The following is a 27,768-nucleotide window of genomic DNA, read 5'->3' as shown; positions in this document are numbered from 1 at the left end:
CACACACACACACACAGACACACACGATCAAATCAAGCTCTCATTCATCAGGGCAGGAGACGGTCCAACAGGCTAAATAAACTGAGCCGGGCAGAACAGTTTGACCAGTCATCTGATATTAAATGTATAACAGTCAGTGAAGGACTGACCCCGTCATCTGATATGGAATACATATATATAAAAGCTGGTCATAGCCATAACACATCAGTGCCTGGTTGCATGAAAGTTTCTCTCGTCAAGATCTTTCCCCGAGATGTGGATCTGCGTGGTGAGATACCACAAGATGTAAGTGAGAACGTGTCCTTGTAATTTGGGTGTACTGACCCTTTAAGAGTGTTGTAAGATAGATGATATATATCAAGCTGAGTCCTGGGAAAAGTGAATACTGGATGTACAATACTCCGCTGTAGATATATGAGCATACATAGCAGCAAAAGAAATAACCCCAGTTTAATCTGTCACATCTAAAAAAGATATAATCATATTCAGCTTCGTCTTCCAGTGCTGATCTTTGTTGATTTAAAGTTACTGGTAACTTTTCTTTTAATAAATAGGCCATCAACCCATCAATTCAGGGTCGATCTACTGTGCCGAGTCACTGCTAATTCACTTCCTGCTGCTTTTGTTTCTCATAAAAAGCTTTTATTGTGAAGCAACCACAGGAACTTTATTATCTTTATCACTGAAGTCTGCGGTGACCGCTCACATCGATGCGATCGTTCGCCATAATTAAATGCACACAAAAAGTGTTTTTCTTTTCCTCAGACATGACAAAGCCTGTACAGCAGCAGCAGGGTGTGTGTCAGTGATTGAAAAGAAACAAGTGATACCACCAACCTTCCAAGTTGGCCATGGACACAGAAATCAAAAAGAATAAACAATTTAAAATGATGCATAAAGTGAAATTAAAGGGTCTGTAGATAAACACATGTGTAACAATGTGTTTAATTACTACAAACAACCAAATACCTAACTCATCGATGAAGACAGAATAAAAACAAATGAATGTGACTAATGTTACAGCGACAAAAGTGGACGAACTGAACAAGAAAACTACAGTTCTCACAGACTATAGTACGGCGACAGCCTGTTATTACAGTTTGTCAGAGACAGAAAACCTCCCACACTTCATCAATGTAAAAAAGGCTTTTTACCATACCAATTACGCTGTGCACACATTATAAAATATGACTGCTGCTTCTCTTTTCATGGAATGGTGTGAATGGCCAAACCATATAATTGACATGTTGCCCGACATCGCTGCATTTACATGTCAGTCCCTTACATGTGAAGGTGTTTCTTCTTGGCTGCTTTTATGAGGAGAAGGGGGTCTTTCATGTAATAATGTGCCTCAGTTTACCCTCAGCAAAAGGGTTGATGACACAGAATTAGTGTCTCTGGACTAAAATAGGTGAGCAGATTTCATTGGAATGAATTGGCCACCAACATTTCTACATTTTTGATTAGATCAGGGCTCGTATTCAGAAAGACTTTTATCTTAACGTTAGGAGTACTCCTAAATCAGACTAAAAGTTTGTATGTAGGAAATGTATTTATAAGGAGAATTAAGTGCCAAACACAGAAGTCATGTGATAATATTAGTCCCGTGCGAATCAGCATCTCTGTGATTTGGGGTAATTTTTCGTTTTTCTTAAGGTTTTTTGTGTTTTTCACGCCTTTTTTCTGCCTTTTTCCCAGTTGAGAATTATGGAGGCTGCTTTGAGAATTATGAATGAAAGTTCTGACGGCATTTTGGGTGCAAATTCAGGAGGCTCATCAGAAGAGTGAAATCTCGAAAGATGATTAGATGGATTACATGCATGGCAGCATGCGGTAAGGAACATTTTTCCATCTTTCAACAGGCTCAGCAGTTATTATTATATTAAAAATATCTATATCTAACCGTTGTGCTGCTCCAGTAAGAGCTCCGGTGCGATCGACCCGGGGGATAATGTCAGTAAATTTGAGTTTATACACAGACTTCGCTTATGCCGTGCGAATGCACCGCACGAAACAGACGTGGTGGGATAATTTCTAAATCACTTGAGGTCCCCAGGTAATAATAGTCCCAGGTGAAGAGCTGCATTTTCCCTGTAGCCAAATACCGGAGTGTTGCCAAACATTTTAACTCCGGCGTTATTGGATCGTTTCGGTTGGTTGGGGACGTTATTGCGTCCCTCACCAACACAACCACAACTTCAGTCCCTTTACGGTCCATCCGACATCGTTTTAATAATTCCCTGTCATTTAGCGTCTCCAAAACATTCGGCTGTGACCAGGTCTTAGCGAGTTGGGAGTACTCTGGACTACTTCTAAGGTCTCCCAGACTTAGGTGCTACTTTTAAGTTTTAAATGTTTTGTGAATAACTCTTATTTTAAAAAATTAGGAGTCCTAAAGTTACGACTGACACGCCCAGTATTTTTAGACGTTGCTCCTAAATTCGCCTGTTAGGAGCTACTTTTAGCCTTAAGATTCTTTGTGAAGATGTTTTATTTAATGCGTGAACATAAGGAGCAGTAATACTACTACAGCTACTAACCCAACATGTTAGTTGCGGTGTGTATATACTCTACACTGTAATTGGAATAACAAGCGTGTGGCTATAAGTAGCCCAGTGTTGTCGTGTATTTAAAGGTTCTTAGTGTAATTTACTGTGTTTGTCTCCAAAAAGAGAAGCGAAGTCAGTGTTTGTAGTCTGGAGAATCTCTTGATACCAGTGGGGGGGCACACAGATAACAAACATCTGGGAGAGAAAATGACACACACACCACACACACCACACACCCACACAGTCTGTAAGATTTCTAAAAGCTCTCCGTGCCTCAGCCAGAGGGAAATGATGATGTACATGTGCTTACATTAAAGTGAGGTACTTTCCGATCAAACTGCGTGTGCGTGAGTGTTATCTGTTTTGGTCCTTCCAGACGAGCTCTGCAGCGAGAGCAGATGACTTTAAGATGGTGAAGCATTAGCCAGCGCTAACCATCAGCAGCTGATACTGAGGACATTACACCAGGTGACCTCAAATAACTTCATAGCTGCCTTCAGCTTACACAGCAGCACTTGCAAAGCGGTGAATACTTTCACTTCAGCCACGATCGAGATATAGTAATACATTTGTTTCCTTCATTCTGGAATAAAACATTAGTGTTTTCACACGAGCCGATAGGGTCAAATGCATCATAGCATTCAGACAATTCACCTTCATTTTTAGGATTACAGAAGAATGTCTGTTTCAAAACATTATTGATCTTACACCCACAATTTTGGCGGCAGTAGCTCAGTCGGTAGAGACTTGGCTTGGGGACCGGAGGGTGACCACAATATGGAAAGTGGCCTGGTAGCTGAAGAGGTGCCAGTTCACTTCCTGGATTACTGCCCTTGAGCAAGGCACCGAACCTCCCATGTGCTCCTCAGGTGCTTAACATGGCATCCCACTGCTCCTAGCTCGCAGTGTGTGTGTGTGTGTGTTTGTCTAGTAAAGGGTTAAATGCAGAGGACTAATTTCAGGTGTGTTTGCATGTTGCATGTAAAATATAACTGACGTAATAAAGATTCTTCTTCTTCTTTAAGGCGGCTTTATAAAAAACACCTACTTGTAGCTCTCCAGCTGGCGTGCAGAGGAGACCGTGAGGAAGCTGTCTGTTCGGGGGTTGTAGACCAGCGGGCCGGGCAGCAGGAAACCAGGGAGGAACCTGCCGAAGGAGTAGCTGTCCTGCTCGAAGAACATCAGCATCCCTTCCATAGACTGGATACACAGAGAGTGGTGACCTGACAGAGAGAGAGGGGGGGGCAATGGAGACGATTCAGTACTCGTTGCTGGTGTCTTGCACCTACAGGGGAATCTTTTTAATCAAAAGGCGTGAGACCTTCACTCGGCTTTATGTTTATGATTCTTCAGAGACAGGAAAATCTACATCAGTCCAGCTGGAGTCTGTAAAGTCTGTTTCTTCTGCAGAAAAGGAAATCTAATTTGGTCAAACTGTTCAGCCATAACTAAGAAGGTATTACGTTTTTTTGGGGGTTACATATTCTGTTTTCTGACAGCTCTGACGCTGCTGTGTTTAAATACAAACACCAACGATCCTGAACGTCAGTCGTGGCTTCTGTTTCATTTCAGCCGCGATGTCGTGTTGTGCTGCGAGGTGTGTTTCTCCCTCTGGCTGAATCTGATATCTCCATTAACACCTCCACACACACACACACACATTCACACACACCTGGCTCCGGGTATGAAAGTGTACAAGAGTGTGTGTTTGTTAGGAAAGGGCCTGGTGTAGGACGAACTAAGCCCTAACACACACACGCACACACACAAACACACAGCAACACACAGGGCCATAAAGCAGTGGGGCTGTGTGACCAGAGAACTATAATTAGGCCTCAGCGCGCTATTAAAACTCACACTGCCATCAACTAGAGGTCAGGGAGACAGCCACCTACAAAGCAACACACACACACACTCACGCATACACGCTCGACATCTATCACCAAGGATTTAGACAGAGAAGCCGCACACTCCTACACACCTATTCTGTGTAAACATGTGTGTGTGTGTGTGTGAGAGTGTGTGTGTGTCTGAGTGATGAGTAGAGTTCAGGGTGGCCGTTAACAAGCTGAAGGACAAGGTCTCTCACACCGCAGACACGCCCTGAAGTGTGCATAATACAATGTGTCACCGTGAACCAACAGCAAATGTTGCAGCAGAGTGTGTGTGTGTATACGGGTGGATATATATTCATGCATCTGTGTGTGTGTCAAAGAATTGTTGTCCTTTGGTTGAGTTGTGTGCCAACGTTTCAAACAATGTTCAAACCCTGAGAAGTCTGTAATTTCATGCAAGGTAAGGGTGCGTTTCATTTGGTCGCCTGTTGCTGTAACTTCCAAGACAGTCAGAGAGCGAGAAAGGTAGCTGGCGAACAACATAAACATAACGTAAATAAAACTCTAAATCAGAGGTCAACATCTATAGCTGATAAACAAACAGCAGTTGAAGAAAAATTAGAAAATGATTCATCAAATGATTCGTGTCCGCTCCACCTAAACATCGTTTGCAGACTAGTTCACTTTTAAGTATGTTTGTCCATGCAAGATTTGGCTTGCTCGCATGTTTGCAGAACCACCAGTGTTGTGCAAAAAATATATCGATTTTTGCCGTGTATGTGGAAACAATACTTTGAAGATGCTGTGAGAAGTCCTACGTGAGTAACGTAGACGGCTTTAATCAGCAACAGTGGTTGTTTAACATAAAGACAACGACTCCCACGATCCCACGCTACTTACGTCTTTTGTTTTGTTTTGATGGAGAGATTGGCATCAGATTGCGATTATGAGTGTCTGCTGTGTTTGTTAGTGTAACTGTCCTTAATGTGGAAAGTTTCTGGAGGAACAGAAACGCTACCCAATTATTGTGATGACTGGCGGTGCATTATGATTCCTTATATTGTGTCTTCTTCTTATCCTACCCGGACTCTGATTCTTAACATTTGTTCCTGGGGATAAAAAAGGATTAAATCAAAAGCTGAAACCACCTTTGCTTTCAGCTGATTTAGGCGGCTGTAAATGACAACGTATTTTATGAGTCTTGAATTAAATACAAACACGCTTTGGCTGTTCGGGACTCCAAAAACAGCAGAGTAACTGAGGAGTGGACCTTTCCTCCCAGACAAACACTTAACAGATCTGTCAGGTGTCTGGTGGTCGTTTCCCACCCCGAAAAAAGCAGCGGCAGGGTCAAAACAACACACACTCAGACAGCCTGACACGGCGCCGGATCATCAATAATAAGAAAAGTGCTACGTACTGAAAATGAGAGCCAGGCTGTGCCATAATAGCAACTGCGCACGTGTAATTTCACACGCCCACACCCAGGTATAACGTGTCAAAGAGGTCTGTATGAGAGCGCCGCGGCTCAGACACAGCGAAAGGAAACGGCCTGTATTAGTGTCATTAATAAGACATGTTGAACAAGCACAGAGCCGCCAACAAAGCACAGAGGCTGGCCGCACACTGCAGTGGGCAGAGCCTCGTCTCCGAGTGTGTAGGTACATGTGAATGTGTGTGTCCACGCACGCTTGGGAACCAGGGAGTGTGTGCCAATTTGTTTTTGTGCAGGAGTGTATATACATGTGTCTGTGTGAGATTACTTGAGTGTGTGTGTGTGTGTGTGTGTGTGTTTCCATATACGCCTGACCAAAGCTTGAAAAGGCGAGTCCAAACTCAAGTGTGTGTGTGTGTGTGTGTGTGTGTGTGTGTGTATATCTATAAGCGTCTGAGCCTAGACTTGCCTTTTCAAGCTTTGGTCAGAGTGTGTGTGTGTGTGTGTGTGTGTGTGTGTGTGTGTGTGTGTGTGTGTATATATGTGTGTGTGTGTGTGTGTGTGTGTGTGTGTGTGTGTGTGTGTGTGTGTGTGTGGCCTGAATGTGACCCAAACCCAAAAGGCAGCCCGGCTATTAGAGCAGTATTAGTACAGAGCTGCCATTACAGCGCCTACAGCACGGCTAAATGGCTGCTATTATAGACCTACACACACACAAGCACGCACACACACACACACACACACACACACACACACACACACACACACACACGCACTCACGTGTAAGAGCAGACACAACTTGCAAAAACACTCCCACGCGCGCACACACACACACACACAGACACACACACTCAAGGCTTTCCAAACACACACTTTAAATACTGGAGTGCAGAGTGCTATCACACACACACACACACACACACACACACACACACACACACAGTCTGGTGAAGAAACACACACACACACACACAACTATTCGGACACTGGCCTGGTCTGGCCTCTGAGCTATGACCATCACTCTGTAGTCAGTAAACACGTGTGCTTGTGTGTGTTTCTTTGTGGATATTTATATACATTTCTGTATTTGTTTGCACATTTGCATGTGTCTGCAAGTGATTACAAGTGTGTGTGTGTGTGTGTGTGTGTGTGTGTGTGTGTGTGTGTGTGTGTGTGTGTGTGTGTGTGTGTGTGCGGCAAATCACCCGTGACATCAGCTCATTTTCGTGTAAACTGTGTGAAACAGTGAGGAAACAGCTTCCCCCGATTTAAGCACTCTCAGATTACTCCCAACAGCTCATGTGAGCTTAACGAGCACGAGACAAATGGAGCAATTTCTCCTGTATCTACAACGTCAAATTAAATGTGCATCTGCGACGGTCAAACGAGGAATGAAATGAGACGAAAATTGTTTGAGGATTATGAGAAGGGAAAGAGTTAATGTTGTGCGGTTCATGTATTGCAGACTTTGAATGCTCTTTGGAAGAACACGAGTATTTCTTTGCAGTTGAAATGTTCTCAGCTTTCCTCTAAATAAAGAAATGAAACCAACAAACCAAAAATTATCATTTTAGGTTGATTAATCATTAAAAAATGAACTAAATTCTGTAAATATGTCAGTCTTCTTTTCTTGATATAGTTAAATACGGTTTAGATGAATTTATTTGAGATAGAGCATTAAGACCGTTCAGTACAGACAACTACTGATAAAGTAAAGAAAATAGAAACTAAATCCCAAATATCAAAGCAATACATTATGTTTCTTTACATTTTGCAAATGTATTCTATATGTGGACGACTTTACACCATTTCTACAGTTTACTTTTTTTTCTTCTTGTGATCATAGCTTACTTCCAGCTCTCTCAGTTTTTACAACGCTGCTTTTGGTTTGGTCATCTCGAGCAAAAAGGACATTCTTCATGTCCACGGGAGCATTCTGGTTCATGAAATATTACTGGAACCTAAAACTTTGGGCTCAAAAACAGTTTGAAATACTGTGTACGCGCTGTTCTGTCTGTGATTCCAGCTGAGGAGCTGGTAATCATTCTGCTGCAGCGTCCTTGAGGAGGACAGTTCTGTAGCTGAACTCTGATCTCCCTCCTGAGGAGAGTGAAAAGGGAATTTCCCTACAATTAGCTGTACAGGATCCCATTCATTCAATTTCAATTTCAATATTTGCAGTTCCAGGGCCTGCAGTGCCATCTAGTGGTGACTATAATTAATAGCAGGATCAGAAGAGAGGATGACATCAATTAGAGAGTCGAGGAGAGTCGTATGTTTGTCTACAGTGTCAGAATGTCACAAGTTGCATTCACTTCCATCATATTTCCATTTTCTGCTACTTTATACTTCCACTTCACAACATTTTTGGAGGCAAATATATTGTACTTTTTACTCCAATACATTCATTTGACAGCTTCAGTTACTAGTTACTTAGCAGATTATATGCTTCATCAGTACTAAAGCAGCACATTTTTGAATTAATTAATTTCATCTGCAATTCAGGGAAAAAGTAGCTCAGAAAATGCAAATATTGGATCTAATAATCAGCCAGGGCAACAATACTTAAATACATTTTATATCTGCTATTCTAATACTTTTACTCAAGTACTGTTGGAAGGACTTGGATGACTTTCACTTTTACCAAACTTTTACTCAGTACAGCTTCTGGGTGAATATATTCCTGGATGATGAGGTAACATGTCTGTGTGCTGCTGCATTTTGTACACATTTTGTTCAAAAGTGTGTATGCAAACCTGCAAGCATGTCTGCGTCTGACTGCACGTGTGTGCGTTCGCTGGACGGTGGGAACGTGCATGACAGTTTGCTATGACATCTTGAAAACCGGCTGCACGGTGTGCTGTTACCAGAAATCAGCACGTGGAAACACACAGGCCCTCGGTATGAACGACGCACGTGCATTCAGCGCAGGCCAAGGTATTGGGTTTAATGAGCCCACACTGTTCTTTCTATCAATCAAACACACACGCATACGCACACACACAGACTTTGAGAACATGGAGTGAATGAAGGCTCCATCATGCCAGGCCAATGAGTCTGGTACACACACACACACCTTGACAATACAGCCTTTATTTGGAAATGCCACTTTTCTGCTTTAAAGGGGGTTCCCCGTGTGTGTCTGTGTCTGTGTGTGTCTGTGTCTGTGTGTGTGTGTGTGTGTGTGTGTGTGTTTTTCTTGGATGTTCACTACTGAAGGGCTTTCCCCTACTTGGTTTTTCCAAAAGCTCAATTGACTGAAGAGAGAGCAGCTATATGACCCCTCTCTCTCTCTTTCCATCCTTCGCTCCTCTTAGAGACTTTTATAGTTTTATGTATTTGTCCAGCGCTGCCAATTACCACTTTTGCCAAGGCACATGCACAGATGTTCACTCAAACACACACTCAAACACACACACACACACACACGCATTAGTACTTCTATACTTGTGAGGACCTTCACTGACATAATGCCTTCCCGGGGCCCGAAAACAAACATTAAACATCAAAACTACATGCTAAAGCCAAAACTTTAGCATAAACTTTAAACTGAACGTCTCTCTTAAAGGAATAGTTAATCCAAAATTTCAGTCATTATCTACTCACCCCCAACTATCCAGGATGCTTTTCAAATCTCTCCTGATCGAATAACTACAAAACTCCTGAGGTTGTGTTTATAAATGAAGACCAAAGAAACATTTAAGTCTGTGAGTTGGGCTCTTTTGTGAAGCTGTGAAGGTAGATTAGCAAATGTAGTCTGACAAAATACTATTCAATCTCAGCTGTAACATGCAGACAAATGAAGGGGTTTTACATCGTCATCCTTACCTGTAACGCCTCCAAAGGTGCCGTAGGTCATGTTGCAGGCCGTTCTCTGCAGATTGTGTTCATAAACCAACTTCAGCTGGTACTGGTCACCGTGCTCCACGTTCCCTGCGGTGCCTGCATACACACAGATCAGACAAAACAAGTCCATATGCTGTTTTTAAGGGGTGGAAGTTGCTGTCACTAGACATGAATGATGAAGGCAATCATCCAACACTCAGTCAAGGTGGGGAGGATACAAAGAACAGAACAAAGAATGCATTTATCTCCTTGTTTGTGATTGTGTGCTACCTAGGTGACTGGCCTGTGTGTGTGTGTGACTGATTTTGTTTTTGTGCAAGTGTGTGAGAGAAGTACCAGCACATCACCACAGCTGCAGAAAAGCTGTTGAGTCAGCCACAAAGTGTGCCGATAAGCTCGGGTTGCAGCATAACAATTACTGAAAGGCTGCGTGTTGCGTTTGTGGCCACATCATGCAACATTATACGGCTTCTTCCTGCATTCCTCACAGCAGAATTTGTCCGGACAGTGAACAGCTGGTCAGCAGCTACGGGTCAATTCAAGCCAAGTCAGCGCCACTGGTGTGTTACCTGAAACAGAGTAGACTGACAACTTCCTGGGGTGAAGAACAGCCAGATGCAGAAGGTCTGAACACCTGAAAGGAGAATGAAATGCTCTGTTATGCGACAGTCATTATGCAGCTGCAATCATCAAACACTGTAAAGCTGACGGTGAATAATACGATAACCGGCAAAAATGAATTTCGTGTTGCTACATCCAAATTCCTGAATTACATTTCCTGTTCTTAATGTTGGCCACAAACTTCAGAAAATCCACAGTTTCTGCTAAAAACAACAGATACAGACAAAAATGTGCAATGTCAAATGCAAACATAGAGAATTAACTACTCCTCCAGTCGAGGATACCTTTTTTTTTACGTCAAAAAACTACATTAAAATGATTAAGGATTATTTTTCTCTCCAAAATCCACATACAAGTTTAGTGTATTGGTAAAAGACACCTCAGCAGGGCAGATGTTTCCTGCCACTGTGGTTGAACCCACGTTCTCAGCTAAAGGGTGGTATCCATTCATAACTTCTAAAATAATTACTGTAACAGCTGGTGGATTTTTTTTTTTTAAAAACGTCGGTTTTGCCTGAGGTGTAGTTGATGGTCTCAGTGATGCTGATCCTAGATTTTCACTTATTTACTTTACCACAAACCCACAGAGAAGGAATATGTCCACTTTCTGGACCAAGAACAAATGCTGTCTTGCTAACTTTCAACCGCTGTTGTAATGTTTGTTGAGAGAAGAACAACAAGGGAGGAGAAAACTGGATACCACAAGTATTCTTTCTTGCTCGGAAAACCACTCAAGTCAGTGCTGAAACAAAAACCTTTCACCATCTGCCCACCTCGGTTTGCCCCGACAATATTTACAACGTGCTTCTCTGTCGGGGCCGGCGTCCAGAATGCCCACCAGTCTCTGAAGAATGTTGTGCCGAAAACCGCAGGTAACTAAACACGACGTCTTCCAAACGGACTGATTTAGCTGGATTCTGCTTCCAGCGTGATGATGTGGGAAGCCTTCGAGGCAAACCACTAAAGCGGTTCCCAGAAACCCTCGCTTTCTGGAAGGTTCCTGTGCACCCACAGTAAGGCGACGGGAGGTACAGTGTTCAGATCGATGGCTGAAGTGAGGCTGCCAGGTTAAGGGTGGCACTTCTTGTTAATCTATTGTTTATTTCTGATTTTAACAACTGAGTTCATGGTCTAACTGTGAAATGCTGAGATAGTCTTTGCATCACTCTTTGCTCCACTATTTTTCCTAAATGTGAAGGGTTGCAGTACCCTCCCTTGCTGCACAACACGCTGACAGTTAGACAGGAATCTAAGGTAGTACACATTCATCGGGGGACTCAAACCATTTATCGCAAACAAGGTTGTTAGTTAAAGCCAAGCTAAAACTACACATTTGTTGGGTTAAATGTTCTGAAGCTGCTTTGTAGTATTTTTGGTTCTGGTCCTTTGACTCTCATCTGGTTCAAACATACAATTTAATCCTGTGAGATTCCTCTGTCGCCTTTGCCGGGTGTTCAGACAGAATACAGCTCCGGATTTAAAACATGCAAGGGGCTGCTTTGGTTGTGTCGAGTTAAGTTGAGCTGCCAAAACCGCTGCACAGCCGCTTGTTATCCTATTTACAATTCCATCGTCCATCTGCAGCGGCTGACAGTCATCGACGACTGAGCCCTGTTCCATCATAACAGTGTGATTTAAAAGGCTCCACACCAGACGGAAACAAAAAAAAGTTGTATGTTCCCCAAGAGTCGTTGTAAAGCAGGAGTTGGTGGTGTTTGTGACATGCAGGGAGAGAAAATGAAAAGAAGTTTGTTGCTGCTAAATGCATTAACGCTACATGTCATTTAACCAGATGCTTGGTTGCAATGGTGGCGGCTGTCCATCTGTAAGTGTGTTTTCTTTCAGTCTTTCTGTTGTTATTTGCAATTTCTTAGTTTTTCTTCCTCAGCATACTTACATACTCAACATTATGAAGGGGGAACACAGCTACATTACAAAGACCTTTTAAAACCTGGCGTAGGCTGCAAAATAGGGCGCATGTGAGAGCTGATCTGACTCTCTTTGCCGTTGATTTGACTGAATTTCAGTGTGCTTACTACCTGGAAGCTCAGAGCAAGGCACAAACAATGTTGAAGTGAGTGAGTTTAACTCTGGCAGAGAGTGACCAACACACAACGTGATGTTTTTAGGCTTGCAAATGTTAAAAAAGTCCCACAAATGGGTTTAACAAAAGGGCAGAGTGTGTTTCATTTCCTGCGTAGCTAACTATAATGCGGAGAAAAGTGTCCACTAAGTAACATATCACCACCATCCTGCCCCACATCACTGCTTTCCTCCTGCTATCTTTCCTCTCCACGCTCAAATTGTTTTGGCTGTAATCATCTTTGCCCGAAAAACAAGTCATTTTCACTGGATTGCACATTTCACTTGACCTTGACTCTGAGGGGGTGAGCTGTTCAGATCCAATTACGCAGTGCAATAACAACACAGGATGGGGCCCGTGGGTTTCCGACAGCAATCCTTGCAACTCAGCGGTTAGCTTAATGTTATAAGTGCAACTATGTTTGGGCCGCTTGGTGGCTGATAGATGGGGGTAAATCAGAGTGAGGGAGAGAAACTTCTTGACATGGTGGTTTTGGCTGAGCATTCATCGCAGGGGGTAAAAAAAGACATGTTAATGTGGTGGTAAGTTACAGCGGAGATGGTTTTTCTATGAATGAAAAGGCGGTGTGATGAGTTATGAATGGGCGTCTCTCCCTGGCAGTTTAAAGCACGGCTATATTATAAGCTATACTATGAATGCTTGTAATTCACACAAGGTCATGACATGGAGTTAAAGAAAGATCTGTGACTTGTTACCAAGCAGCAGCAGTAGCACATAAACAAATATATGGCTCTCATGGTGGCCAGAGCGCGCAGACTGTAGGAGCTGTCCTGTAATCTCAAGTCCGGTGGTTTAATTCCAGCAGGAAGCCAATACAACCATCAACATCTCTGTGTGCTCTCCAACAATGACCTCCGACCTGCTGACTGACAACCAGCCATTTTCAAATAAGAGATTTAACTATATGCAGTTAATGTAAATGCACAGTTTGTAAAATACTTAAAAGCTTCATCCAACATGGTTTTTGTTCCTTTTTTTATTCCTGACATTTATATTTTAGGTATTTAGCTGATGCTCATATAGCGCAGGGGTGAAGACTAAGAACAACAGGCCAAAAGGTCAAAATTCTGTGATTCCAGCTTCATAAATGTGAATATTTTCTGGTTAATTTACTCTTTGTGACAGCAAACTGAATATCTTTGGGGTTGCGGACAAAACGAGATATGTGACGATGTCGTCTTCAATTTCTTTTTGTTTTTGTTCCTTTACTGAATAGAACATTGTCGGCTCTGGGAATGATTCCTGACATTTGAAGACTAAATGCTGGATTTATGAAACAAAGAATAAATCATGTGCCTTACACACAAATATAAGATTTAACTATATGCAGTTAATGTAAATGTACAGTTTGTAGAATGCTTAAAAGCTTCATGTTGGATGAAGCTTTTGTTCCTTTTTTTTTTTAACCTGACATTTACATTTTAGGCATTTAGCTAATGCTCATATACAGACTGGCAGCAAAATGCCAGTGCAGGAGTGAAGAACATGAACAATAGTCAATATTCTCTGATTCCAGTTTCATAAATATGAATATTTTCTGGTTTATTTACTCCTTACAGACAGCAAACTTTGGGGTTATGGACAAAAATCTATTTCTTTTTGGTTTTGTTCATTTACTGCAGAGAACATTGTCGACTCTGGGAATGATTTCTGACATTTGAAGACTAAATGCTGGATTTATGAAACAAAGAATAAATCATGTGCCTTAGTTGCCCTGAAATTGAAAATATTTGATGTTTACATTTACCCTCTCTGTGCAGTCAGTTCTTTAGATGGGAGTAATCTGTTATTTGACCAAAGGTCACAAGGTAGACATCTGCATTCGTGACAGTGGTTTAAGGTTGTTTCCTTTCAGGGGACATTAAGCTAATGCCAATTTGACCTACAAAACACTCACACACTATCACAGGGGGAGGCCTCAAGAGGGCAGCCAAGAGGCCTGGTGGGAGGGCAGGGGGCAGAGAGAGATTAGCAACACCATCAATGATCCTGGCGTTACAGCACGCATCTGAGGTGACTTGATTGATCAGAAGTGGCACCAGTGAAACCAGTAGCAGGACCAGTTGTAGCCAATAGTGTCTAAATACGAACACACTGCAGCCATTGGCTGATCTTACAGGAACTAACACATTCTGACTCAACATCACGTCCAAGGAAACACAAAAACATTACGATTCATTTAACCCTTTGGTGCCGATCTCCAAGGAATATGACGTCTACTTACGAGACAAATTTGCCAACTTCCACCTGGATGATGGCGTTCTGCAGCTGGACTTCAAGGAGCTGGGCTTCCACAGGAACTCCCTCGGTGGACTTGTTGGCATGAGGAGAGAATATTCGCAGCATCCCCATGTAGCTGCCCACCACCACCTTGTCTAAAAGGAACAATCACAGAGGACAACAGCTGTCAGTGTTACAAGTCAGGATGGAAGTTATTAACCTCCTGACAGTCAATGCTTTCATTTTGAGTGTCGGTGGAAGTTTCATTGCAAAAAAACTGGAGCTCAAACAGCTCTACCGTGTCACATTATTCCTTTAACCACAAGTTTAACAGCTTTAATGGCAATAATCTAAATTGGCTTGGTTACTATTTGATCCATGGAATCACTTTATTCAAACAAGGACATTTGAAGCTTCATTTGCAAACATTAACAGAAGCTCTAAATATAAAAGAAGCATTTAACTATTATCCACGACTAAACTTCAATATGAGCTCATTTCAGATTAGGTCCTGTCGTCTGTATGCTTTGTTGTGGTTGGTGTTTTTGTCTCATACTACACACTCACCATGTCCGCTGCCACTGTTGTCCACATCTCCAACGCACAAGCATCCCTGGTCAAACTCCTCCCCCTCGCCGAGCACTGCCGACCACCAATCACGGGCCTTGAACAGAGACATGCTGCCTCTGATTGGACAGAAAGAGAAAGACAGAGGAGGGAAAAGGTTAGAACTCTTCTGCTGTCATTAATGGGGTCATTTTTTTTATCAGATATATTCCTAATAATTCATAATGTGTAGCAATACACTCATCATTCATTCTTTCATTATTTGTTGTGCACTTAGCAGCTCCAGTAGAGAAGTTGGGTTAGGTGCCTTGCTCTGGGGCAACAGTGGGTGATAAAACAAACTGGCAACCATTTCTTTTTAACTTCTGCTCCCAGATTTATCCAGCTGGCAGAGAATCTACTACCAACCACCTGGTCACTACAGAAACACGGGATAATCAGTCTGACACTTGGCACACTGACAGCTTGGACCACTGCCCACTCTGTTCTCTGCTCTGTGCACCACAATGACACCTGCAGCCAATGGCAGGCCAGAATACCAGTCACATGATCGCTGGATTCTGAGTGTGAGCCGTGAGGCAGAGTGAGGAGGCGGGTAAGGTGGGGGCAAGCAGCTTTTCTAGTCGCTAAGTGCTGAGCAGGTGGAACGGGCAGATAATCCAGAGAGGGAATCCCTCATATCGCCAGCACACTGCTGCACTGATCAGAGTGGTGTTAAAGGAATATTACACTGTTTACTACGGAGATACTTCATAACATGTTTAAAAGGCTGTAATGGAGGGAAGCTCGGAGCAAAAAAACAAGTTGATTGTTAAGTCTATTTTTTCTCCAGAGTCACTCACCAAACCTTTAACTCTCCTCCCAGTGACAACAGGGAGGCTGTAATGCTGCAAATTCCTTAATAACTAACTTATTATTTCAAGATCTTTATTTCTTACAGCCTGAGAGATTTACAGTATCATCCTCTGACTGTCTGTTTGGCTTCATGCTTCTTTGACTTCGCATGGCGCAACTGTTGCACTCATCCTACCCAGTTTATCAATTAACTTTAAAATGTGAATCAAGTAGCCTAATGCTTCTGTAAGCATGAAGCTGGTAGAACATTTTGAAAATTATTCCACAGTCTGTCCTCGCTCTCTGTATCCAACCACCACCTTAAAGTCAGCAGGGGAATAAATGTTCAGTCCCCTGTTATGATATCCAGTTTACTCTCATAAAGGAGTAAAGAAAACAGAAAATATTCAAATTTAGAAGGTGAATCAGAGAATTTAGAATTTAGAATTTTTCTCACTCAAATTACTCAAAGCAAGTATCAAAATATACAGCAATTAACTGAATAGTGGACAACAATGATTATTAGACTGATAATTGCAGCTGTCTTATATCCATTATACGTTTATCAGAATAACTGCTTCGACATTTACAGCATTTAGCAGCTTTTTGTCCAAAGCAACTCTCCGATGAGCACATCAGGAGAAGCATGATGTTCAGTATCTTGCCCAAGGACACTTTGACATGCAGACCAGGGGAATCGAACCAGCAACCTTCTGATAACAAGACACTGGCTCTACTCCTGAGCCACAGCTGTGGTTTGACTGATGTCATCACATTAAATAGGATGTAATGAATGTCAACATGGAGCTTTCAGTTTCAGCAGGGAACCTTCAGTATTTCAGATATCTTTAAAGTAGTAAAGTGACCTTTTGTCTGCTTTTAAAGTGTAAAATAAATCAGTACAAGACTCCACAATATTTAGAGCAACAACTTTTAATGTAGTCAAAAGCCAAATTGTTGACTCAGGTGATGAATCAAGGAGGGAAAGAGAAATAAACGAGTTATAAACTTGTTCTAGTCGTCGTGTTTGTGTTCAGCTTTTAGACTTTTATAGCACCAAACCAGACACCTGTGGGTTCAGTGTTCAATACTCAGGAGGAATCATGTCGTGGTAAATAACTTCTCAGTCACTGAGCGACGAAAAACGCCAGTAAATCACTCAGACACGCCTTCGGAAGCTCTGTAAAGTCGGTTACAAATCGAGGCATCCCGCGAAGGTGAGTTAGCTTCCAGCTAACGTCAAGCCGGCTGAATTAACTTTAGCTTAGCCGGCTAATTAGCTAGCTCTCTAAGTTACCTGGATACCAGCAGCTAGCAGGTCATGAACAGTGTCGCCGCTGTTTTCAGTTTTCAGGACAAAACACGCTCAGTTTGTTCCCGAGCTTCTCTTACCTTCACACAAACGAGCCAGTCCGCAGAAGCCGTCGGTTTGTTGCTCCTCGTTCACACTAAAATCACATTTCTCAGCCTCTTGCTCGCAGCCATCGTCCTGTTGTCATGGCACTGACGCTCAGCGGAGAAGCCGGCGGTTGTGCGCATGAACGGATATACAAGGAATGCCGGGAAAGTGAGTTTTTTTAGTGGTCTTTACTCATTCTGATTTTCAGCTTGTTCTTTCTTCTTTTTTATGCCCATTTGCAGATATTTTTGATTCAACATGTTAGAAAGACATATGTTCACTTAATCCAAATTTATTAAATTAATTCACACATAAAGGAATACTTTTATTTAACTTATCAAATGATGATAACCAAATAAATTGATCTTAGCCACAGCATTGTATGACTATACTATACTTACTATAAGTACTTTATGACAATGAATTGTATGGCAGAACATTTGCTGTGGTATAATGTACATTACATTTAGCTAAAATAAATGCATGATACTAAATAAAGAATATTATCATATCAAGTAAAATTAAAAACTGGGCAAAACTATCTAAATATATTGATATTGTGATATGAATCTGTACATTGTCTTAGATTTAGGATGACGTTTTATTGTGCAATGGCTCAAATGTTGTCTTTTCCTGGTTTTAAAGGCTGTATTACAGTAGAATTATGTCATTTTCTGAAATTCCCACACTGTTCTACTTATTCCCATAATTGCCTTTGCACACCTTAGTCATCATATCCACATTATTGTTCATTATTTATTAAAAATCTCAATCCAATATAATCACAATATCGATATTGAGACATTTGATCAAAATCCTATTAGACATTATGTTTGACTGAGCATTTATGAAGTGCTTAAGAGGAGATTTTACAATACTGAGATATTTATCATGATATAGCTTGAAAATATTACAATATTATTTCAAGGCAGCATGGCACAGCCCAAATATTATTGTATAATACGTATTCAAATTCAGAAACAGTTTGATGTCAAACTGTATGACAGAACTTTTATTGGAATATTGAAATGTTTTTTTGTTGTACATGTACATACATATTTTTTCTTTATCCTCATATAATTAAAAAAAAATGTTTTCATGTATTTTTAGGTTTTTATTGGATCATTGTCTATTGATTGGTCAGTTCGTCTGTTTATTGTGTGTCTTTTGTTGTTATTTGCTTTTTGTAGTCATGTTCCAAGTTATGTTGAATACATTTCTTTTGTTTTTTATGTGTTTGTTCGTTAGTGTTTTCTGTAAGGGAGACCCTCAAATCGTATGTCTGAGCAAATATGAATAAAGTGAATTAAAAATTAAAAAAATCACAATGCAGCTTAAAAAAAAAAAGCATGAAACTATATGAAGCATATTATCACATAACGTGATGTATGTAACATTCCATAATACATAAACTTGAGTATCATACAGAAAGCAGCAGCTGTATTTGTGCAAAATATCAATATGCACTCAGGATTTATGTTGTGCATGCAAACCTTGGCTGGTTGAACGTTCTCCTCTAATCATGTAGTTTATAATTAATTGTTTTGATAGTGAAAAGCTGAGGGCTCGTCCGGGATTTGAACCCGGGACCTCTCGCACCCTAAGCGAGAATCATACCCCTAGACCAACGAGCCATGTACAGTGCATACATGACCATGTGTGTCAGTCTGCACTGTACAGTTCATGCCACGTTGTCTGAACTTTTCTGCTGCTCTGATCTTTACAGCGCTGCCTGGTGATTTCTGGTGGCAGGGCGCCATCTACAGGTCATTCATTGTACTGCAGCAGACTCAGGTCAGAACAGCTCTGCAGCAGCAGACGCATCAGCTGTTCTCAGCTGTGTTTTGTTCTGGAGTGCTTTCCTTAATTCCACCTCAAGAGACAGAGCTCTTTTTTATTGGATCAAAGGGCTTCTTCTATTTTTAATCAATATTTTTAATGAAAAATCTGCATTTCTTTCAATAGCTTCACAAAATTGTATTATAACACTTGACAATCACAGCACATCTGTTTTATTGAATTAAACTGTTCCTCATATTTTTGATATATATTTGAAAAAGGAACATTTAAAAAGAGGTGTGTAATTTTTTCTGCATGACAAATACTGCAATAAAATATGAGGCAAACTAAAATCCAATATAAAGATGTATGTCTCATTCAGTTAGTATTGGCAGACAATTCTGCATTGATTTTGTGTCAGTGGGTGACGTGACCGAGAGGCTATTGAAGAAATGCAAATTCTTCATAGAAAATATTGATTAAAAAAAAATAGAAGAATCACTAAAATAAAAAGGTCAATGAAGACACAACTTCTTCTATTTTTTGGTTGATATTTTTCTGAGACACCTGATAAAACTGACGCTGCTTTGCATTTCTTTTGCGTGTAATTATATTAAGAAAAGTTACTTTGGGGCGAACAAATCATGTTTCCTATGATTTGCATCATGATGTAATTTCACTGACCTAAAAATAAAATATTATAAAAATAGAAATGATCTTAATTATCCAAGATAACTGGCTGAGTAATTGCATTAGTGCAACAACAGCAAAGTGTATTTTGACGTCCATATTAGAGAGATGGTCCTCCAAACACTCTCTCCAACAGATCAACTAAAGAGTAAAATATGCTGTGAAGATTACTTGGTAATCACTGGATTCTTCTTCTTCTTCCACATACAGAACAGATCAAACTTTCATTAAAAGGTGAGGGCTCGTCCGGGATTTGAACCCGGGACCTCTCGCACCCTAAGCGAGAATCATACCCCTAGACCAACGAGCCATGCAGATAATCCCGAAAACGTCTTTTTCTGAAGTTACAGCCTGCCACGTAGAACAGTCTCCAGCCTGCTGCTCAATGATCCACACACGCCTTCTGGAGAACTTCTGGCCTCCCTCTGCTGGACCTTCACGGTACTGCAGCCAGATAATGTGCCAAAACTCAACCTGTATTTCTAACAGCTTCCCAAAAACAGTTTAAGCTTTTTTCGTAATCTATAATCCGACACATGCACACAGGAAGTCGGTGTACCATCACAGATCTTCAGTATGCAAACATCGTCTCACAGATTAATGTGTGAATTCTGCTAAAATAACATAAAATAAAACACTTTTTTTAGCTTCACTTTGTACCTTCTAGTTTGGGAACAACAATGTAAAATATGAATACTGTTCTTTAAATTCACCATATTGTCTGCTGGCTTGTGTAACACGAACCAAACTCAGCATTATACATACAATTGGCATTATTATTGGTTCTTTATTAGTCTGTATTGAGGCCCTTTCTCCTGCAGAATTTTATCACACTTTATATACCTTTATATAGGAAATGTAGATTATTTTTGCATTGATATCCATATATCATGATTAAATATTATTAGTGGGACATTAAAAAAGAAAGTTAAATAAAACATTCAGTTCAACCAGATGGCAACGTGTCACTAAAACTGGACATTAATTTAAAATTTGTCAAATAAAACCATAAATATCATAGAGATTGATTTTGCACCTCGGTATAAACTGCACAACAAAATCTCTGATGGCTGAGAAGTCTTTAAACTGCTGCATACTGCACCTTTAAATATCAGCTAAGAGTTTTAAAGTCTGTTGGGGTCCATGTTAGTCCAGATTTCTGTTAGTCCAGATCCACGACTGGATCACAGACGGATGTTTTATTGCATTTTCAAATCACACCATTAAAAAGGAAAGAGGAAGCCGCCTGCTTATAAAAAATACAACAGCGGTCTATACTTTGAGACTTAAAGAGATACATTTCCATACAACACCCACGTATACAGTATAACATTATTCCCCGTTTTATTGATATAGATATATTTTTTTTTTAGTTTCCCAGTTTCTTTTTGACATAAACGTAACAATAAGAAAAGGCAACATGCAGGTGATAGCAGCACATTTAAAACACAAAGAGAACATTCAACACGACATGTCGCGACAAACAGAGACGGCGACTTGTTAGCTTTGACCTCCCGAAACAAACAAGGATGAATATTTTAGAGGTAGTGCTCATTTTTAACAAGAGAGAGTGAAAGGATGATGAACTGAAGTGGGTTTTTATGCTGGGTCTTACTGAGCCACAGGCAGCAGTGTGCTTCCTTCTGTTCACTAAAACGGTCGACGACACTATAAATATACTATCTGCAACACTTCACCTGTTACTTTGGTTCAAGGGGATTATACTATTGCAATTCCCTATAATGACGATTAAAAATCGTATTTATTATTATATTTTATACCTCTTTAACCTTAAACACTGGCATGGACAACACTTGATTGTTCAGTCAACAAGGCGGAGAAGCTCAGAACATTTTAAGGACATCTGGGAGAAGATGCAGACCTGGTATCAACAGATCCTGAGAGCCAGCTGAGGAAGGAGAAGAAGGAGGAGGAGAAGAAGAAGAAGAAGAAGAGGGCATCAACAACAGGCAGAATGGATTACACAGTCGGACTTCTATGTGGTTCGCTGTAAAGTAATTTATATGTTTGGGCTGTATTTATCTGTCAGTGTTCTGGCAAGGAAACACTGTTTTCAACTGATCTAACCATGGAACAAATTACTTCAATATCACCAGACTCCCTTAACAAATCGCAGGATTTTAGGAGTTGTTGGGTGAAGACAACCTAACAAACGTTTTTAAAAAAACAGCAAATGCAAATTTTAAATCAATCAGGCCTTCTTGTGAATTCGGCATTAAATGTGATACAAAAAGTTTTTTGTTTTGTCGTTTAAATTGTGAGAGAAGACATGTTACTGAGGGTAAACATGTCAAATTTTACAAATGCAGTAAACAGTAATCAACATTGTCTACTTCTTTGACACATGTGGAAAAAGTCCCCAGACTCCATTAAAAAATTGCTACATTTTGAGAGTTTGTGCGTTTGGAGAAACTTTATAAACTTTGTGAAACGCTTTCAACGATAAATTCTTAAATATTCAGGCCTTCTTGTTGATTCGGCAAACGTTATACATGAAGGTTTTTCTCTCATTGTGTTAAAAATATCGTCTGTTTATCCTCGTGACGTGTTATTTGTTCCCTCAGGACAGAAGTTGATACCAGGTCTGAATTTCTTTGAGCTGCTTCTTCTAAAAGTTGATATGAAGTCAAATGAGCACAACAGGGTTAAAAAAAAAAAAAAAAAGCAAAATGTAAACATGGCTTTTCTGTGCAAGCATGTGTCCGACATCCACAAATCAAAAACTACAGCCACGTGTTCGTGTACAGGCCGATTCCCCCGTACACAGATTTTAAAGTGCGTTTCCTCTGAACACCTGAGTTTCATACTGACAATCTGAATCCTTTTAATTCCCCCCCCCCCAACTAATTCTGTGTCGGTGGTCTTTATATTGCAACTAATTTTAATATTAACGAGGAATTACATTTTCAAAAAGGTCCTTAATGAACTTCGTCACTTCCATGACCTGCAAAAGCTCTAAAGCAGCTTGTTTTACGTCTGACACCAACGGTTCAGTTTCATATTCCGAACAAGAAAAGTCACATGACTAGAGAAACTGAGGCATGCTGGGATAGCTCCACCAAAAACACTGTGTCCGTCTCCATCTGTGGGCGCCTGTTTTATGGTTTAAAAATATCACCATATCAAAAATAATTCTATGAATAACAATGTTAACAATGAGATGCAAATTATAAAGATGGAGTGAGAGCTGGTGCTTTCTCTTTGTCTCACTTTTGGTTATTCGTTTTATCATAAAACATCAGAAACTATTCAAAGGAACAAAAACACACCAGAGACAGGCTGCTGCTGCCGTGTGGGCTTTAAAAACAGTTCATTCAGGAGATGTAAAACGTCTTTTAAAAAAAAGGTTTTTACAGGGGAGGATCCAGAGCAGGTGGAGGGGTTAGATAGTGACCGCTCCGGACCGGCGACAAAAGGTTTAAGGTGGTGTTAGAAAGTCTGAGAGGCCCGACGCTGGAACGGGCTGATGGGAGGAGAGGAGGTGGGAACCAGGGGGGGGGCGGAGTTATAGAACCTTCTGGAGGATGGCGTTGGGCACTTCCAGAGTCTCGTCCTTCACCAGGACGATGTCATAAGAGTCCAGATATTTGTCAAGTCGCTCTTCCACCTGCAGAGAGACGCCAGAGGAAAACTGTCAGGAGCAGCTCAACAGCTCATGTCATTGATCCTCAAGAAGGAAGCGCAAAAACAGAGCGCACAGTTAACTTCAAAAGCTATCTTAACATCCTGAGACACCAACAAGTTATATTTGCTGTAATGATAACTTTATGTTTAGGAGATTGTTTGAGGGAAAAAAAGTGAGGGCTCGTCCGGGATTTGAACCCGGGACCTCTCGCACCCTAAGCGAGAATCATACCCCTAGACCAACGAGCCACACTTCCTCCCTGTTAACCGTCTGCTTCTGAACTCACAAATTGCCACGTTGGACAATCTTCTGTCTCCTCTAACTGTTCACAGACGTCTGCAAGAGAAAACCTTGTGCCATCTGCAGGATGTTTATGGTACTGCAGGGAGATCAGGTGCCAAAAACTCAAGACTTTTTATGCTTGTTCTTTTTCTAGGACCGTGAACTTAATCACACGCTGTGTTCTGGGACATTCTCCAAATGTTTAGGATCCACACTCATGTGTCATGGCCGCACCTTGTCGTTGAGGAAGCCGATCTTGAGCATGTTCTCCACGTTGGGCACTCCGTCGGCCATGCTGAGGTCCCCCAGTGAGTCGCCCATCAGGATGATGTTGCAGTACTCCTTTAGCTGTTTGAAGTACTCCGTGTTCCGCAGGGCGCCGTCGTGTTTGTTGTACACGTGGATCAGCTCGCCTTTGAAGCCCTTCAGGACGCCCTGTGAGGTGAGGAGCAGATCCGACCAGCGCGGTGAGTCACAAGATCATTATGTGTTTCTAAAGTCATGAGATCGAGCTGCAACACAAGCAGAAGGACAGAAGTTGTGCAACAACTCACGTTGTCGTCAAAGTCCATGAAGTTGGAGACGACCTTGACGTTGGGGTGGTAGACTCCGGCTTGGCGGATGATTTCCTCCAGGACGTCGCCGAGGCCGGCGGAGAAGATGAAGACAGGCACATTGTGCTGCTGCAGGCGGTCGAAGAACTGCTCAAAGCCTTCCCTGACAAGATAGTGACAAACAGCATTTTAGTATTTTAGTAGTCCTTAATCATAATTTATACTTGGAAGGAGGCTACACTGTCTTCCCTACTGTCTTCTGGTTATGGTTTGTGAAAATGTACAATTTAAAAGGTCATTTTCTGGTCATATAAGAGCGTACCCCGGGAGTTTAACTTGTAAATAGTGCAACAGAGGAGCAATTAAAGGCAATAAACGTCAAATATAAAAAAATAAATAAAGACCTTGATACTTAAAGTGTACAGTTACAGTTTTTTTGGCACCTGAAAAATGATATAAATGCAGGCAAATGTAGTCTAGAGAGTATAAAACAGCTCTGAGGAAGTAAACAGTAATCTGCAGTAACCCTATAGAGTTCAGAGTGTCCAGGTGAGTGTGGGTGGAGGAACAGGTACCTGAGTGCTGCGTCAGACTCCCTCACCACCTCTGACAGTTTGTCTTTCTCTATCCGCTGCTCCACCAGAAGTGTGTGAGACTTGAAATACCTGCAAACACACACACACACACATTTTTAGATACATCAGGATTATCTCACTCCTTCCAGCAACAAACAAGTGTGTGTATTCTGCTGGCTGCGAGCAGAAACATAAACATGGCTGTGTGTGTGTGTGTGTTACATTCAGGTGTCTTACCACTCCACCATGAACGGGTACTTCTCCTCCATGGTGAGCTGCGGGTCGATCTCGATGGGATAGTATTTATTCTTCAGCTGCAGCAGCTTCTGTCTGCAGTCCTCCGACACCAGTTTGCAGTTTTCAACAATATCTGAAACAAAAAAGAGGAATGACAACGTTATAACTCATGTACAGAACAGGTAATATGATTTAAATGAAGAGAGATGTTTTAAAATAGCTTTAAAATTAACTATAAGAAATGTCTCATGTTATTTTCTTGGTCTACTTACAGTGACACGACGGACAGCGTTTGCCGTTGACTGCAAACTTGCTTAACGTCATGTCGAAGTCTGTGATGACCTGCAACAGAGCAGAGAACACTTTATTTCACAGAACCAGAGAAATACATCAATCAGACACGTGTGATGCTTAAACAGACGAGACAAGACACAAAGGACCAACTGGGCTGAGTGCAAATGTTCATTAAAAGTGTCCTTGTGAGCGTCAGTACCACCAGATGGCGCCATTTCACCAAACACTGACTGATAGGGTGTTTCTACCTGTAGTTTGGAAGCTCCTCCCTTGATGAGGCCACAGATGATCTGCTCCACCCTCTCAGGGTCCCTCATGTGGACCGTCGTCTTCTCGAACTGAGGCATCTGCAGGGAGAGAGACACAGACACAGACAGAGAGAAAGAGAGAGAGGTTATTATAAGCTCACCTTCCAACTTTCCTCTAACAGAGACTACAGCGCTGAAGACACTGGATCAGCACGACAGTAAGAAAGACTTCAGTTCTGACTGCAACACTCCGGCCTTCACGTTATCTTTGGTTGTTCTGGTGTGTGAGTGTGTCGAGCGTAATGAACACTACAAGTCGGACTAGATTTAACATCTTTCTTCGACGCTGCCTCCAGTGTGTTTGAACACGCTGTTCCAGACACACTCTCTCTCTCCTGAAGGGGGTTTAAGGGTCAGGAAACAGCTGATGTTTGGAATCTGTGGGTGTTGTATAACGAGCTGAGTGACCACATAAACAGCCACAGTCAAACCCTGCAGGGACGAGGTGAACTTCATCTTCATCAACTTTAGTTTTCTCTGAGCAGAGAACAGTGGATAAACCTGCTCTCAAAGCTTCAGATCAAACAACAATTTCCGTGTGAAAGTTTTACAGGAATAAATAAAAGTCTACAGATCATTAGAGACGATGGTGAGACGGTTTATTCTGTTCATTGTTGATTAACGGCAGCTTATCACGGAGCTACTGTGTGTTAATTTAATTAGGAACAAAGTTTGGTGGAAGCAGTCAGCAGAATCTATTGTAGAGGAGTGAAAGGCGGTTTGTTATCAACAAGCTGTTATTTGTTCTTGTGGATTCCTCGTGCTTCACTGAAGCGTGAGAGCTGCTGCTGGATCAGCTGACTGTCAACCGACAGCGGCGAGCGGCGTTTTGACAGTCGACTACTTGCAACAACCAACCAGCCTCAGCGTCGTCTGCAGGCTCAGTGTGACGGACACGGAGCTCTGGAAGGAATGAGAGCGCGTTTGTGTTTCGAGCCGGTTAAGTAACAATCTGCCTCGAGTCGGGAATGAGCACATAGAGCCGTTTGTGACATGGTTATGTAGAGCTGCAACTAATGATTATTGTTGTTTGGCCTATAAACTACCAGGAAATAGTGAATAATCCAGATCAGTGAGTCTCAAAGCCCGAGATGAAGTCCACAAGTGACTTTTACTTATCCAAAACCTTAAAGAGTTTCAGTTTACTGCAAAAGACGGGCAAAGAAACCAGAAAATATAAAAAAAAATTATTAAAAATGACTCAAACTGATCAATCTATCCATAAAATAGCTGTAATTTATGCATCAATGTAATGCCTCGACACACACATATACACACATACACACTCACACCTCCAAAACACACACACACACCCCACCCAGCTCAAGGTCCACAGGTCTTACATAATCAGCTTCAGGTTTCTCAGCACCTCATCCTTCAGAAACCTGACAACTGCCCTCAGAACACAAACTAAAATAAAACTGTCGCTCGTTTACTCACAAATACACTCAACTCCGCAGGCGGAAAGAACTTACTATACTTCATAGCTGCTCAGTAAAGACGTGGAAGAGAAATAGTCTGACAGCCTCACATTTGTTTTTGAATGGCAGGTTTTGAATGTGTTGCCGCAGGGTGGACCTGCTGTGCCTGTACAGGTTCACAACGCCTGGAGTTCACAAAATATGAGAAAGCAGTCGAGTTTTTAGAGGGAGTGTTCCGCTGAAGGCAGCTAAATTCAGACCTGCTGTACCTTCAGCAAATATGATATGCTGCGATACTGGTGACAATTAAACAGTAACCATAAATGTGATACGGCGTCACACTACAGAGCCTTTTCTCTCTTCTGTTTTGCATAATTCAACAGTCTGTATTTTCTAAGTGAGAGTAAGAAACGACGTTACAATCCACCTGGAATAAAAGGTAAGAGGTCAGAGCATCCTGAGCGCAGAAAAAGACAGTCAGGAGGATTTATTGTCACCTTTAGGAGCAACAATTTGCAGCACTACATGTTTAGTTATCGATCACCAAGAGCCAACAAGGACTCCAGACTGTG

The 27,768-nt window shown here is 41.5% G+C and overlaps 2 protein-coding genes and 3 non-coding genes across 7 annotated transcripts in view; all 5 read right to left on the bottom strand.

The window, feature by feature from the left end:
* Positions 1 to 17,535, bottom strand: part of bbs9 (Bardet-Biedl syndrome 9) — a 177,929-nt gene extending 160,394 nt beyond the window's left edge. For both annotated transcript variants that reach the window (XM_030395059.1, XM_030395060.1), the window contains exons 1-6: positions 17,404 to 17,535; positions 15,178 to 15,296; positions 14,615 to 14,765; positions 10,235 to 10,299; positions 9,648 to 9,761; positions 3,598 to 3,772 (exon numbers count right to left, since the gene is read on the bottom strand). In XM_030395059.1, coding sequence (XP_030250919.1) covers positions 3,598 to 3,772; positions 9,648 to 9,761; positions 10,235 to 10,299; positions 14,615 to 14,765; positions 15,178 to 15,289 — 617 coding nt within the window. In that variant the 5' untranslated portion in view covers positions 15,290 to 15,296; positions 17,404 to 17,535. The remainder of the gene's footprint in view (positions 1 to 3,597; positions 3,773 to 9,647; positions 9,762 to 10,234; positions 10,300 to 14,614; positions 14,766 to 15,177; positions 15,297 to 17,403) is intronic.
* A 1,437-nt stretch (positions 17,536 to 18,972) lies between these two features.
* trnap-agg (transfer RNA proline (anticodon AGG)) lies at positions 18,973 to 19,044 on the bottom strand. The gene has a single exon. It is a non-coding gene; the product is annotated as a tRNA-Pro (tRNA).
* A 1,073-nt stretch (positions 19,045 to 20,117) lies between these two features.
* Positions 20,118 to 20,189, bottom strand: trnap-agg (transfer RNA proline (anticodon AGG)). The gene has a single exon. It is a non-coding gene; the product is annotated as a tRNA-Pro (tRNA).
* An 846-nt stretch (positions 20,190 to 21,035) lies between these two features.
* The window catches only part of nt5c3a (5'-nucleotidase, cytosolic IIIA), a 15,296-nt gene continuing 8,563 nt past the window's right edge, over positions 21,036 to 27,768 (bottom strand). For both annotated transcript variants that reach the window (XM_030394519.1, XM_030394520.1), the window contains 7 exons: positions 25,716 to 25,814; positions 25,446 to 25,515; positions 25,174 to 25,306; positions 24,937 to 25,026; positions 24,362 to 24,524; positions 24,042 to 24,242; positions 21,036 to 23,507 (listed from right to left, as the gene is read on the bottom strand). In XM_030394519.1, the coding sequence (XP_030250379.1) occupies positions 23,406 to 23,507; positions 24,042 to 24,242; positions 24,362 to 24,524; positions 24,937 to 25,026; positions 25,174 to 25,306; positions 25,446 to 25,515; positions 25,716 to 25,814 (858 nt within the window). In that variant the 3' untranslated portion in view covers positions 21,036 to 23,405. The remainder of the gene's footprint in view (positions 23,508 to 24,041; positions 24,243 to 24,361; positions 24,525 to 24,936; positions 25,027 to 25,173; positions 25,307 to 25,445; positions 25,516 to 25,715; positions 25,815 to 27,768) is intronic.
* Positions 23,702 to 23,773, bottom strand: trnap-agg (transfer RNA proline (anticodon AGG)). The gene has a single exon. It is a non-coding gene; the product is annotated as a tRNA-Pro (tRNA).

Source organism: Sparus aurata, chromosome 17, assembly GCF_900880675.1.
Source record: "Sparus aurata chromosome 17, fSpaAur1.1, whole genome shotgun sequence".
Lineage (NCBI taxonomy): Eukaryota > Metazoa > Chordata > Actinopteri > Spariformes > Sparidae > Sparus > Sparus aurata.
This window is presented reverse-complemented; position numbering and strand designations above follow the sequence as displayed.